Source organism: Plectropomus leopardus, chromosome 10 (genome assembly GCF_026936395.1).
Source record: "Plectropomus leopardus strain MGB_pleo_1.0 chromosome 10, ASM2693639v1, whole genome shotgun sequence".
Lineage (NCBI taxonomy): Eukaryota > Metazoa > Chordata > Actinopteri > Perciformes > Serranidae > Plectropomus > Plectropomus leopardus.
This window is the reverse complement of record NC_142185.1, coordinates 28,182,549-28,196,599: the sequence shown is the minus strand read 5'-3', so window position 1 is coordinate 28,196,599 and position 14,051 is coordinate 28,182,549. Positions and strand designations below refer to the sequence as shown.

The 14,051-nt window shown below is 38.3% G+C and overlaps 2 protein-coding genes across 2 annotated transcripts; both read right to left on the bottom strand.

Moving 5' to 3' along the window:
* Nucleotides 1-1,219: 1,219 nt before the first annotated feature.
* On the bottom strand, nucleotides 1,220-2,436 carry LOC148188542 (uncharacterized). The gene is made up of 2 exons (XM_088082710.1): nucleotides 2,040-2,436; nucleotides 1,220-1,573 (listed from the first exon to the last, which is right to left on the bottom strand). The coding sequence occupies exons 1-2, from the start codon at nucleotides 2,206-2,208 to the stop codon at nucleotides 1,413-1,415; spliced, it is 330 nt and encodes a 109-aa protein (XP_087938836.1). The 5' UTR covers nucleotides 2,209-2,436; the 3' UTR covers nucleotides 1,220-1,412.
* A 1,105-nt stretch (nucleotides 2,437-3,541) lies between these two features.
* Nucleotides 3,542-13,754, bottom strand: cdc16 (cell division cycle 16 homolog (S. cerevisiae)). Its single transcript, XM_042494558.2, has 18 exons — nucleotides 13,522-13,754; nucleotides 13,302-13,356; nucleotides 12,927-13,024; nucleotides 12,288-12,326; nucleotides 12,014-12,154; nucleotides 11,182-11,341; nucleotides 10,956-11,050; nucleotides 10,408-10,541; nucleotides 8,850-8,929; nucleotides 8,693-8,742; nucleotides 8,530-8,603; nucleotides 8,305-8,430; nucleotides 8,072-8,224; nucleotides 7,127-7,190; nucleotides 6,968-7,029; nucleotides 5,873-6,008; nucleotides 5,295-5,385; nucleotides 3,542-4,371 (listed from the first exon to the last, which is right to left on the bottom strand). The coding sequence occupies exons 1-18, from the start codon at nucleotides 13,567-13,569 to the stop codon at nucleotides 4,118-4,120; spliced, it is 1,860 nt and encodes a 619-aa protein (XP_042350492.1). The 5' UTR covers nucleotides 13,570-13,754; the 3' UTR covers nucleotides 3,542-4,117.
* Nucleotides 13,755-14,051: the final 297 nt, after the last annotated feature.

The following is a 14,051-nucleotide window of genomic DNA, read 5'->3' as shown; positions in this document are numbered from 1 at the left end:
TTTTACTCAAGTAAAAGTCATATTGCCCATCTAATTTCTTACTTATTTACACAAGTAAAGTATGCTACCAAGGTGTTGTTTTGTTTTTTGTTTTGTTTTGTTTCGTTTCTAAAATCTCTTAACAGGTTAATTGACTATCAGTCACCTTAATGTTGCAGCTGATAAAGTTTGGATGATTTTAATGACTATATTCAATCAACAAAGTGTTATCCTAACCTGTAATAGTACATTTATTTGTTGATTACAATTCATATTAGGAATCTGAACCTGCAAAGTAAATGGTTACAGTGAAGTACATCATCGTGTACCTAACTGTACTTGTACAGTACTTGAGTAGGGGAGACCAGGGTTGATTGGCACACTTTCCATTCTTTGCTGTATTGCTCTGGCATAATTTATGTTAGAATATTCGAACCAGCAGAAAAAGAAAGGTTAAGGTACACAATCACACACACACACACACACACACACACACACATAAAAGTGCAGGTGAAAAGAAGCAAACATTTATATGTTGCATTTTTGTTTCTGTGACAAAAGGAAGAAAGATTTTCAGAGGACCAGAAAATAGCTGTGTGCCAACCAACCCCGGTCTCCCCTACATGTAGGAAACCTCGTTACTTTTCATGCTTGTCTATAACATTTCTAATAACCAGATATTCATATTTAAAACAAAGTATGCAACATGACATAGATGACTATGACATGACCACTTTACTTTTAAAACACTTTAAAATGCATTTTAAATGTGAAAAAAAATTGTTGGAACAACTATAATTTTTTATCAGTAATTAACATAAATATGGTAAGTACATAATTTAGAATTTCTTTTTAGATAATGTGAAAAACTAACTTATAAGGGTTATTAACTTAAAACGTGTGTTTATAATGATGGTAATTAAGTATTTAATTACCATATTTACGAACACACATTTTTAAGTTTATTCCTCATAAAAATTAAGCTTTAGCCTACTGTTACCCTTATTGTGAACACATTTTTAAGTTGAGGACTAGTAAAAATTAAATTGGTCCAACATTTTTTTGACATTAAAAGGAATTTTTAAGTGTCATATACGTAATAACCAGAATTATGAACACAGTTGATTTCTCATAAAATTATATCATTGCATTTTTTTAAAAAAACATTATTTTAAAGGAACTTTAAAGTGTTAAATAGGCTACAATAATCACAGCCATGATGAAACACTTATTTCAAAAACGCTTTTATTTATTTATATTTATTTTTACCATCAGACATCAGCAGTGTCCCTCCGCTGCATCGCTGTATGAAAGCAGAATGCTAATAAACAGTTTTGCACCGAACAAGTACACTGTTGTGTGAAAATAGTCCCACTTGTTGTGGTCATCAATTAATGTCCCAGAGTCAGTCTGTTAGTGCAGGCTGCTGTCAGTTAAGCGGTCCCTTCAGTGTCAGCGTGCAGCTCCGGAGTCTGGCTGCGGGGCTTCGAGCTGAGCTGATCCGAACAGTGTGAGCTGCCGGCGGTGACGCTGCCCGCTGAGCTCCAGCCTTCAGACCGGCTCACTGAGCGCCCGAGGACATCCCGACAGGGAACTGAGGGAAAAGAGGTTCATTTAGCTGACTGAATCTGATGTTTTTTGTCCAAACTGCTATAAGATAGACTGTATTTTCTTGTGAGCACATATGAGACATTAAATTTTCACAAACACTTCTGAAAACGTCTTTTAAAAACATGGATCATTACAGTGCTTAAACGCCTGGTTGACGCTTTCATCACATGTATTGGAAGCAGTATTTTATTTTTAAAAAACGGACCATAAACTCACCACTGAGGAAGAAATTATGTTAATTTAGGAGACTGGATGTGGTGCGTTTTTGTCAAAGCTGGATTAAAATAGACTGCCTTTTTTTAGGAGAGCATATTAGACATTAAACTCTAAAAAAATGCAGAAAACTTTTTTAAAAAGGATAGATCACTACAGTGCATTTAATACTTTCACCATATGCATTAGAGGCAGGATAAAAAAAAATCTTTTTAAGAAACGGACCATAAACTCACCACTGAGGAAAGCCTGTCTGCCACTGCAGCTCTCCACACACAGCCGAGGTCTCTCCGGTGTGGACACAGAGCTCTTCAGGCTGGGGACAAAAGTGGAACAGGTGTCCAAGTCCCGGCAGACCTTGTCCTGGGTGTAAATGACGGCCGACTTAGACGGAGTACAGCCCATCTCTCCTCCAGGTACAACAGACGCTCTCCATTGGGGAAACCAGTTCGGGAGGTAAAGTGCAGAAATACTGTGTGTGGTGTGTGAATGTCAGAGAGGAGACGGAGAGGAGGCAGAGAGACCTCACTCCTCCCCTAAACAGGAGCATGACATCTGAGAGGAGGGTCTGAGTCTTTCACACTACATGCACATCACCTGGCACATTTGTCTTTGGAGGGATGGACATTAAAGGGAAGGGAAAAGACTAATATTTGGGTTAGTTCTATAACATGTAAAAATTATCTTATGTATGGGCAGATATCAGGATAAATGTAAAAAAAAAAGTATTAAAACTGTAAAATCAAGAGTTTCCATGCCTTCTCAGACTTTAAACTCAATAGCTTTTTAATGACTTTCCAGGCCAATTTCCCCCAAATTTAAGGACCTAACATGGCATAGTTTAAATATTCATCAAGGATAGTTACTGTTTTAAAACATTGAGGATTTTTATAATGACAAATGACAGTCTCAGTAACAGTACCTCACCTTTTGTGTCAGCTTTTCTCAGTTATGCTGTTTAAATGATGGCAGATAATACCAAAATGACTTTTCCCCTATTCTTGCATAAAATATATAACTTGAAGCACTTCTATTGACCTATGTCTATTTTCAAAAACTGTCAAGGACTTGATTTCCCCCCTAAAATTCAAGAGCTTTTAAGGGCCCATTAGAACCCTGTTAATGATTAACTCTACTCCTTTAATCATCAATTAAATCATTTAGTGGTTAACATGTGGGAAACTAAATAGGCAAGATGTCATGCTGGTTTTAAATTAAAACGAAACTCATCCATTGAGACACCAGAGTATAACCTACAATATCTCAACAGAGACTGTGTCAATATTACAACAGTAGGTAGAAAATTAAGGATAATATTAAAAATGTCCCGGCCCTTTTACCATAAAAACATGGTCAGTATTGGTTTCACAAATCAACCACTTTCATTAAAAGAAGTGTTTCACTGCTCTAAAGATGGTCTTTTCAGAAAACCGGGCTGTCTGTGCAGTAAAAAGATGCAAATATTTTTGAAAAGGGCTGTGGCATTCGCTTTTGCTCAAGAGGTAGAAAATCTATGTTTCTGAAGACATTTCGGGAGAGAAATAGGCAGAATCTTGGTCTGATTTTGAGAGAAAGAGGAGGCGGAGTCTCTGTCTTGATCTGCTTCTTTTTGTCTGTGTGTCTGTGGTTGCGGGCACCGAGAGCCGGTGAAAATCAGCTTGGTGACGATATTAGCAGAGAGGTCAGAGTTAGAAATCATTGAAGAATGGCTTTAACACAAAACACAGCTATAGTAAAATAATTTAAGATAAATGCATGGTTTATTGTAGGAATTGCTAATAACTTCTTTTCACCAAAAACTGTAATTAGCTGGCTCTTTATTCACTTTGTAAATCCACAGGTTAAGCAACACGGAGGGTCCTGCCATAGGCAGTAATAAGTGAATTTAGTCTTTTCGATGTGAAGTGAGGTGTGCGGCTGTGTTTGCTCCGTTCAATCAAGCGTCAGAGGGCCACATGTTCCCAGTGTCTTCAGGCTTAACCCGAGATCCGATGCTAAACCTAGTACTCAACCCCGTACAAAGGCACGTGTTAATTCCCCTTTTAAAGTGCATTCTTGCAAAATTAATATGATGCACAGCAGGTGCTGTGTATAAATTCACACACACTTTTACTCATAATGTTCACAACAGCACGTTCTATGTTTAGTCACTTACAGAAACAACCATATCTGACGCACAAGAGGGGGAATCCACAGGAAACCTTTGGTGGAGGACTGGTGCTGAAGTTTTGGTTTGATAGTCGTCCTCGGGCTTGGATATGTGAACCTTTGACAACCTGCTGCTACGACAGTTCCACCTCCTGACAGGGTGAGATCACGTGCTGGTGTCCGACAAGGTGTCTAACATCACGTCACTCTCGTACATATCGCACTCGAGGGTTAAAGAGAGCCGCAGAGGCGTCTCCAGCATCATCTTGTCCTGATTTGACAGCGGCGTTTCCAAGGATGTGATGCTGGTGTCCTCGAGTCTCGGGGTGGCCAGAAGTTCACTGGGCTCTGATGTGTTCAGCATCTTCATCAGCGCCGGGGTGTTCAAGCTGCCTCGCACCTTGTCGTTGATGTCTGTGCCTATGAGGAAACAAACGACAACTGATCACTGAACAAGTATGTATCAGCTGGTGTCTCAGAACAACAAATTGACATTTTGGGCAACACCACATGTACATTTCTACAGTCAAACATTTTAAGCATAAAAAAAGAGTCATGTTCAGCCCCCACTCCCACTTCCAATTCTAAAATTAACAACCCCAGTGTGAGAGTAAATCAGAAAAAAAAAAAAAAACAGTCTTGGGGCGCTTTCACACCAGGATAGTCCAGGGGTTCGAAAAATTTCACACCTTCATTTGGTTTGGTTCACTTTCACACTGCACTACTGAAGGCGGACAAACTGCCTGGACAAAGTCACGCAGTTACAACAGCTGTTCGTTTGGGGCGGGGGCGGTATTGCCCGAAACGAAGAAGAAAAAAAGCATGAGGAAGAAGAAACTCCGGCCCATCGATCGGCCGAGATGGAAAATGAAAATCCATCCTCTTCAGCCGGCTTGTTCACCACAAAAACAATAGAGCAACACCAAATTTATGCAGTCTTGGGGTTTTTGTTTTTACTTTGATGTTCAAACCTAATTGTTTTCTACCCAAAAAACACTGCGCTCTACGTCAGTTCCTCTCTTTGGTTTCGCTGGATAGTCCGTTTGCATTTCCCACCAGGGTTCACTTGCAAGCGAACCTAGACCCACGTTTTCAGGCGAACCAGAGTTCACTTGTTTGGTACCAGAGTTTGGATTAGCTTTCACACCTGCCCAACTGAAGCAGGCTATCCGAGGAAACCAACTCTGGTCCGTTTAAAGCGGGCCAAACAGCTCTGGTGTGAAAGCGCACTTAGATACACTATTACAGCTGAATTCTGAGTTTGAGATGTTTCACCTCAGCCTTGTAAAATCATTTTTAGACATAAACAACAATTCTGAAACTGTAGCACAGCTGCATCCCACCTATGTAGGCATCTGTGTCACCGATGTACATCTCAATACAGTGGCCGAGCATCGTCACAGAGAAAGTGTCGTCCCTTTTCAGTCCAAGTGCCTGCACAGGAAGAAACCAATGTTGAGCATTTTTCACAAATCATCTAATAACAATGAAAAATCAATCTACCAATCACAAGTCATGCTTTCTTTTTACCCTTTGTGAATTTGTTTTTACTACTGAAACAAAAAACAAAGTTCCACGCCACCAAAAATCTATACAATTCAACATCTTTTTCATTTTGTCTTTATTTTGATTTCAGCTTTTCACAGCGGGTGCACTTGTAAGAAGCATTTATTTTGTCTTAAAATAGATCCCAGGTTTGTTTTTCTAAATTAAAATAAAGACAGCTATCTTTTCAACAAATTGACCTCCAATGAGACTGTTTTTCTTTAAAGTTCTAATTTCAAAGGTAACTCCTTTTCTTTCTCGCACTCTGAAAAGGAGGCGATCAACTCTCCTTTGTATCGGTAGTTCTCGCCAAATATTCACTACTCACGCTTTTTACAGAAGAAGCAAAAAACAGACTGAAGAAAAGGCACAATACCGTATGAAAGTAGTCGATAGCACTCTCAAAGTCGCCCATGAGGCTGTGCACGTATCCTATGGCAGCGTAGGTGGAGGCGTGCTGTGGGATCAGCACCAGAGCCTGACGGTGGTACTCCAGAGCCTGGTCGTACTTTCTACGGAAACAAATATACAACGCAAGTCCATATTAATGGATTTAACTAAATTTCATAAGCAGATTCATGCAGAAATGTGACGATATACATTTTTTCTAACAGAACATTAAAGGGCACTAAAAGACTTAGTAATTATAAACACTTAATATTAGAAAATGACTATGTTTAGTCATGAAATGACAACAAAAACAGCTGATATATCTAAAAAAACAAAGTCTACAGTCATTGATTCACACCAGATTTGTCAGTTAACAAATAATGGCTAAATCTAAATTAGTATTATTAGTTATAGTCCTTCTGAAAATGTACGAACCTTTGCACAGGAATAATTATTAAGTGACTGAAGACTGTTTTGATGCTGTTATGATCTAAGGTCAGCAAAACCAAGATCATTTTCACAAAGTATGCTACAAGTTTTTCCATTTGCACACATGTGCGACTGTGATTTCATCTGTTTACATCATAGCGTTGATGTATTGATGATGCACCAAAGACCTTTGCGAGGCAATCACTCTGTAAGGACGAAACCCTCTTTCTGCATGAAAACTATCCAAACCTTTCAAAACAACCACTTGTACACACATTCTGCGAGCCCCTTATATCTATCGAGTGGTGGCTATGCATAATTCATTAAAGGGTCTTTTCATAAATTCTCAATGAGGGCCCTACCTATGCTGAGTGAATGCAACACAAGAGGAGCCCATCTTTGAAAATAGCTCATAGGAGGAAAGTGAAAGAAAATAAGATAAGGAGGGGAATGAACAAATTAGAGAAGACAACACTCTTGTTTATTCATCCACTCGGGATAAATTAAGCCTCCCATATTACAGCTATATGAACTAGCTCAAAGAAATCCATGATGCCATTTATAGAAAAGCTGCAAGAGCAACCCACTCTCCTATGGGGGCCAATTCAAGACCATTCAAACTGAAAGCTGCTCAAACTGGCTCCATACTTACTTCAATTTCCGACACACGTGGCCCAAGTTGTTTAATAAAGGCTCCCATTTGTCCACAGTGACCTTCAATTTAAAGAAAATGACAAAAAGCAGACATTAATTAATTACAGAGACTTGGTCACATTTTCAAGACATTTCAGTTCAACAAACGATCAGATACCTCATTCCCGATGGCTTTGATCTTCTCCATCGCGTCAAGAAACAACCTCTCTGCTGTCTTCCAGCTGAAACAGTAGAAGTGAAAAACATCCTTACAGCACATCTGAATTCTTAGTAAAATAAACCAGATACAACTGTGATTGCAATCTGTGTATCCTGTGTTTGTGTAGCAACTGTTTCAACTCATCTTTTAATCAGATGCTCTCCTAGCTTCAACCCTTGAAACCTGAACATATTGGCTTGATTTCTTTCAAAAAGGAAGGAAATGAGAACCTCAAAAAATTAGTCCAAAATGAGCAAATGAGCCGTAAAAAAAATTACATTAAGTATCTTTAGTAACTTAATTACCCCCCCAAAAAAAGAAAATTACTTGAAAAAAATGCAAATAACTTAATTTACTTCAGTACATTTTCTTGTCACCTTTTTGCTGCCACCAAAATATAATATAGGTGAATTTAATTTTTTTTTTTAATCCACATATGTCATAACCCTCATAAATCAAACTAAAAGTATGAGCATGGCTAGATACAATAGCAGTTATAAAAGAAAATATGTCCTTTTGTAATCTGAACCTATGAGGGGTAGTTTAAATCCTCCTCATTAGATGGTAATGCCATGTAAACTGCAGTAATTTTATGTAACTTTTTCAGGCAGTCATGTGACTTTTAGTCAAAAAACTAATGCAACAGCTCCTGACTTTGTGAAGCAAGTTATTGGTCGTTCTGTGATTATATTTCAGCTGCTGACAGTCACTTATATGGCTGGTACATGGACAAAACAAACAGTTCATTTTTTACTTCTGACTCCAGAGTCCATTAAAACCAGCTTTTACAAACACCACCGGTGTGTGCCAACTTCAGTTTGTGCTGCCAATAACATTTATACTACCTTTGTCAAACTACAGGCCCGAGTTTAAATTGTGTGAGTTTGTGGCTGCATGACTCACTCTCCGTTTTGGAAGGCAACCACCGCCACCTCGTGTATGACAAATGGGTCTTCTGGAGCGATACTGAGAGCCTGGCTGAAGAAACGTTCTGCCAGCTTGGAGTTGTTGGTCAGACCGTACTCCAGGCCGATGTAAAGCATGGGTAAATGACACCTGCAGGAGACATCAAGTGTCATCACAAATAGAAAAACTGTCAGTGTAGGCTGACAGGACAGATATGATGGATCACCTACCCTTTCATCAGCTGGGCTGCAGTGAAGTACGCAGCCATGGCTTGGTCATGCTCACTCTCCACTGCAAATGAATGGCCGTAGGCAATCCATGCAGGACCGTATGTCCTTTCCAGAGTGGTGGCTTTGCTGCAGGAGACATATGATACACAATAATAAATAAATATAAACTACCTTCAATGTGACATCAAGCAGGATATGCTTCTTTTTGAGTGTGCAAATACATACCTGAGGTATCTCCGAGCATGCTCGTTTTTATGGCCGACCATGAGATAGTAGCACCCGACAGCAAACCAGGAAACCTGCAAAAAACATTTTCATGTGGTTATGGTGCACTGGAAATGATGCAAACAGGGAAATAAATGGAAGATGATAAAGCTGCAGCACTTACCGGGTTGTTTGGATACAAGTCTACTAGTTTGTGCGAGAGGTAAAATAACTCTGCAGGGGAAAAAAAGACAATAAATGTTTACTGAACAACATTAACTTATCAACCATTGTAAGGCCACTAAATCAAACTAAAAATAATTCGTTTACATGTATGTTACCATTTGCTTTTCCAAGCTCTACCAGAGTTCCTATGTGGACTGGTAAACAGTTGGCATGGAAAGGATCTTTCACCATCACCCTGAAACACAAAAACAGAGCTTCAGTATGTGGTTATGCATTTTTTTAAACAGGAAGTCTACTGCAGTAACTTGTTCATGTTTTCATAAAGCTTCATTATTTCCCAGGCAGTCATAAGTCAAACATCTAAATGAACTATAATTTATCAATCAAAAAAACCCCACACATATTCGACAGTACTAGAGGAAAAAGTGCAAAAACATCTGCAACAATTTGTCGCTTTGCATAGAGTCATTCATATACTAATGCTGTTTTAGTTATTCAGTTACAGTAGGCTAATCAAGAAGTCCACTTATAGTGTTAGTTTTTTTTTAAATTAACGATGACAACTTATGAAAAAACAATTCATAACTGTTATTTTTTTTGTTTAATTTTTAAACTTTACTCCCATGATACTGGCTGAATGGTAACATGTTTGCTTTGGGCTGACTACCTGAAGCTGGTGGTGCTTGTACGTTAAAACCATGACAGGAAAAAGAAAGTAATTTCCTCTCAATGAAAAAAGCAGTTTCCTTAAAGATTATGGCTGCTTGTGATGGAGACAGAAAAAGAAAGCACATGTGGTTGAGGCTGGACTCATCAGGTGGACTGATAATGCCGGTGGTCACTGATGGATCCGTAGCCTAATGAAACAGCTTCACTGTATTTAAAAACAGTCGATTAAGATTCACTAAATAGTAAAGCTGTTTGTTTCATCACTTCATATGACCATAACAAACATAAAAATGTCAAAACATTGGTTAGAATAATAATTCACTTATAGTGATTAATTTGACCTGGACAGATGTGATCACTAGATGAGGTTTATATTGTACAAATGATGTGGATTTGGGTTTGGGTTTGTATTGCAACAGTGGCTGGTTCCAGGTGAAACAAGGAAGTATGCGTACAGGGTGACAAAGAATGAAATTATCTATTATAACCGAAATAAAATATTCTAACTTTCCAATCACTGCTATTTAAAAACCTGAGCTGATGCAGTGAGTGTTATTGTGTCCGGGGGGCATTTTAATATATTACAGCTCCACAGATGTGCACTGAGATAAATTGAGAATTATCCTTGTTGTGTGATTTTTACAGTGTATGATGTTGGTTGGTATGATGGATTTAGGCATCATAGGGTGTGGTTACATCTACATAAAGAACCTTTTTTTCCCAGTTGTAATCATATTCAGGATATGGTATTTACATGAGTACAGCGAAATCAGGCTATTCACTTTCTGCGTACACACCCCCTTTTTTTCTAAGTGGTAATGGTAAGCTTACATTTAGGATTTTCATAAATGAAATATGGTGTTTATATACTCAAACACAGAAACTGGATACTCCAAAACCTGATCATAAACGTAATATTCATGTACATGTAAATGCACTCAAATGTCCTAAAACAGCTCTTCGCAAAACTCTACATAATTTGCAGAGGAATTCAACGCACAAAAACGAACAAAAAAACGTTTAAGTAAACCTAAAGACACCTACATTGATGTGAGTTTGTAGCACATCTTGAAATCACAGTTGTAATAATGCCTCTCAGCAAGAGACACCACTACATCTAAGTTGTCCTGAAGACCGTTGACCATCTCCGGCACCACCAGATCACTGGGCTTGTTATACTGCAGTGGGAAGGAGAAGAGAGTGTGTGTGTTTGTGCACGTGTGCAAAAGAAGAGTGCAGGGTATAAATGTGAGAAGGTGGGAGAGGAAATAAAGCAAGGTCATGAAAAAGGCAGAGAGAGGTAACAGGACAAAAGAGGCCAGAATATTCATAATGGGCATTTGCATTTCAATGAATATTAACTGTATACAAATGAACCCTGAAGCATGGCAACACTGGAGAGCTTCATTTGGTTGTTAGCTCTCTATGAACTCATATTAAAGGATAAAGGCAGGACTTTTGTATTTGAGATCTTGATCTGGTTTTGTCTTGCGCTTAATGGACAATAAGAAATATACAAACTATCAGAAGCCCCATCTTTTAATTAATCAATGAACACAAGCAAAACAAATTATTTTCAAATCCCCCCCTACCTTCTTTAACTTGTTCTCAAATAGGAAATGTAAAAGCTCCTCCTCTTCCTCGGTGCATTGTTGACTCAGAGGAAGTGAGTCAAGGAAGTCTTTCTCTGTTGAAAAATCACAGAAACATTTTGTACAAACTACTATTTAACAAGTCAGTGAAATTATCATAAATGGCACATATCTGTAGATAAAATTTTATAGGTGAGTGCACATCTTCGCCACAGATCAGCCTCACCTTCCTGCGCAGTCAACATGTGGTGGGACGTTAAAAGGTCAAAGGCTTCAAAGCAGTACACATCCAGTTTCAAGGCCTCTTTGTAGCTGGAGGTGGCCAGTGGTCTGTTGTCCATGGCATCATAGATCTTACCCCGCAGGAGGCAGATGGAGCTGTTGATCTGAAATATTTCAGAGAGAAAAGAAGGAGAAGAGAAAGAGGGCAGAGGTCAAAGTCTCACGTAAATGTTCAAAAATACTTCTCATAACTTTATATATAGTTAGAGCTCCATCCATGGCATTAACAAGACTGGACCAGCAATGTGAAATAGTCATTGGACTGCATTTTTAATCGCACTTTCCTAGTCTTCCCACCACTCAAAGTGCTTTACAACAAACGCCATAATTCATCACCACACAAACATTCACCACTGTGCCAATAAATACTGATGAGCAAAATTATCAAACTGTAGACAGTTTTTTAACAAAATAGAAAAAATCATTGCTAATGTTAGTTTCATGCAAATGTATATCACTTTTACCAAACTGTAGTTGGTGGTGAATGTTATTTGTAGGAAGTAGAATTGCATATGGCTAAAAAAAAAAAAAAAAAATCAAGACTCTAAAAGAAAAAAATACTGGCACAAATCAGCTACATATTTGCAGCATCCACAAAAGTAAAAATGACTATTTAAAAAAAAAGTGTTGAGATGAAGACAATACAGCTGAGTAATTTGATTAGATCGTGCAACATTGATAAGCAAGCCAGTCCAAAATCTATAATCTAATTATAGCTCAAAAATCATGCACTGTGTTTGGTATTTTCCAATCTTTCAGTGGCAGTTTAGACTCACAGAGGCAGGGGACATGTCCCAATCCTTGGTTAACTCTGGTGTCCCACTGTCCTCTTTCACACTCCTGTCCAGCAGCTTCTTACTTGCTGGTTCCTCTGAGTCCAGGATATCCAAGGCCTGCTGGAACTCTTTGGCAGCATACTAGAAAAAAAACCAAAACAAAACAGAAAGACATTAATCTAAATCAAGGGCAATATCTGACAGGTTTCTCTAGATTATATTTTGTGATTTATAAACATGGATGCGATACAGCATGTGTTTTCCAGTTACTTACATGGCACCTAGCAGCAAGATACTGACAAGCTCCGTACAGCTGTGTGCGAGAAGACAAGTGAGATTATGCTACGGCTATTATGATCAGTTTGGTTTCGAAAAACACACACTCACACGCAACTCATTTGCACATTGCTTTCTGTCATGAACCTTGTCATTCTGTTCAGAATCAGAAATACTTCATTGATCCCCAGGGAGAAATTGTGGTTCACTGCAGTTGCTCTGATGCCAGCGTAAAGAATTATAGAAAGTACAAATAAGTACCAGCACATGTATATAAAAACAGAAATGCAGTTATGGTAAACAATGGGCAACATTTGTAAAAAAAAAAATAAAAAAAAAATATGTATAATAATATGCTGAGTATGTAAATATGTAAAAATATAAATTTAAGAACTACAGTAAAGGACAATTAGCACTAGTGTGCGTACATTTGAAATATAATATGGATCATGTGCTGAGTGTGTAAAATATAAATTGTGCCTTATGCTACAATACAATGTATAAAACTACCATGTAAGATATAAAAATATAAACATGTGTGCAATGCTACAATGAACAGCAGAGATATACACAATTTAGAGTAACAATAAGAACATATACAAATGCGTAACATGTGAACTAAACCTGTATTTATTACCTTGTCAAGTTTTCGTGATCGGAGGGCATGGGAGGCTCTGTGGTACTGTGAGGTCAAATAAAGGCACTGAGCTAGCCAGTAGATATCCTGTGGATCCTCTGCATGTCAAACAAAGAGTTAAAGTCGTCAGTTTCTGATGTTAGAGTCCTCTGATGAACAACAACATCGCGACTGTTGGCAGACTTCTCTGTCATCTGCCATTACCACTTGGAAAAAAAGTTTCTTTTCAGCTGTGACCGTGTGTAACAATGACAACAAACACGAGCGATCACCACATAGAGCACCAGTCTGAATAAAATTATCCTTCTAACTTTACGTGAAAGATTTAAGCTCGCTAACGTGCTGGCTAACGTGAACAGCTCTAACGGCACTCACCGTGAGAAAGAGACGCTATCTTGTCGGCCCAAAACAGAGCACTTTGATACTGTTGCTGAAAACAAAAAACAAAGACAGAACAAGACTCACTCAAATGTGTATTTACTGTTATGGGTGGCTGGGTGATAGCTTTACGTTAGCTACGAAGGTTTGTTACCATTAACGCTCCACAAGCTAGCATTTACGCTAGCTGGAAACTCAAAGAAACCGTAATTCTTACCTGGTCGATGTACTGCCGCACTCGTTTTCTCAGTCTGTCCAGATTCATTTTGATTTGTTTTTGTTAATGTTTTCAGTTTGACTCTCAGAAGCGTGTCATTATTGGAGACGGAGAAAAGCTGAGTGTCAAACTATGCAGAGAACAGCGGGCGCTAGCTCGCTAGCTGCACGAAAATCAAATCCGCGGCTTCTTTCTGCAACGAGCGTTCTGCAAAACTGTCCCGGCAGGAAACTAACAAGATAGACAGTTCCGCGTCAACTTTTTTCACTTTCGGAGTATGTCCTAATGTGGAATAAATTTATAAATATAAAAATATAAAAATATACATTTATTTAATTGATTGTTTTGATCATAGAAACAAATCGTAAATAATTATTTTTGCTAATATTAAGTGTTGAGGGTCAGTACTTTATTTATTGGAGCTGGAGGTGAGGTGGAAGGGTGTCACCTTTCTTTCTTTCCTTTTTTTTTTTCTTTTTTAAATATTATGACAACCTCCAGAGCTACCACTACTTTATTTTGTTTTTACG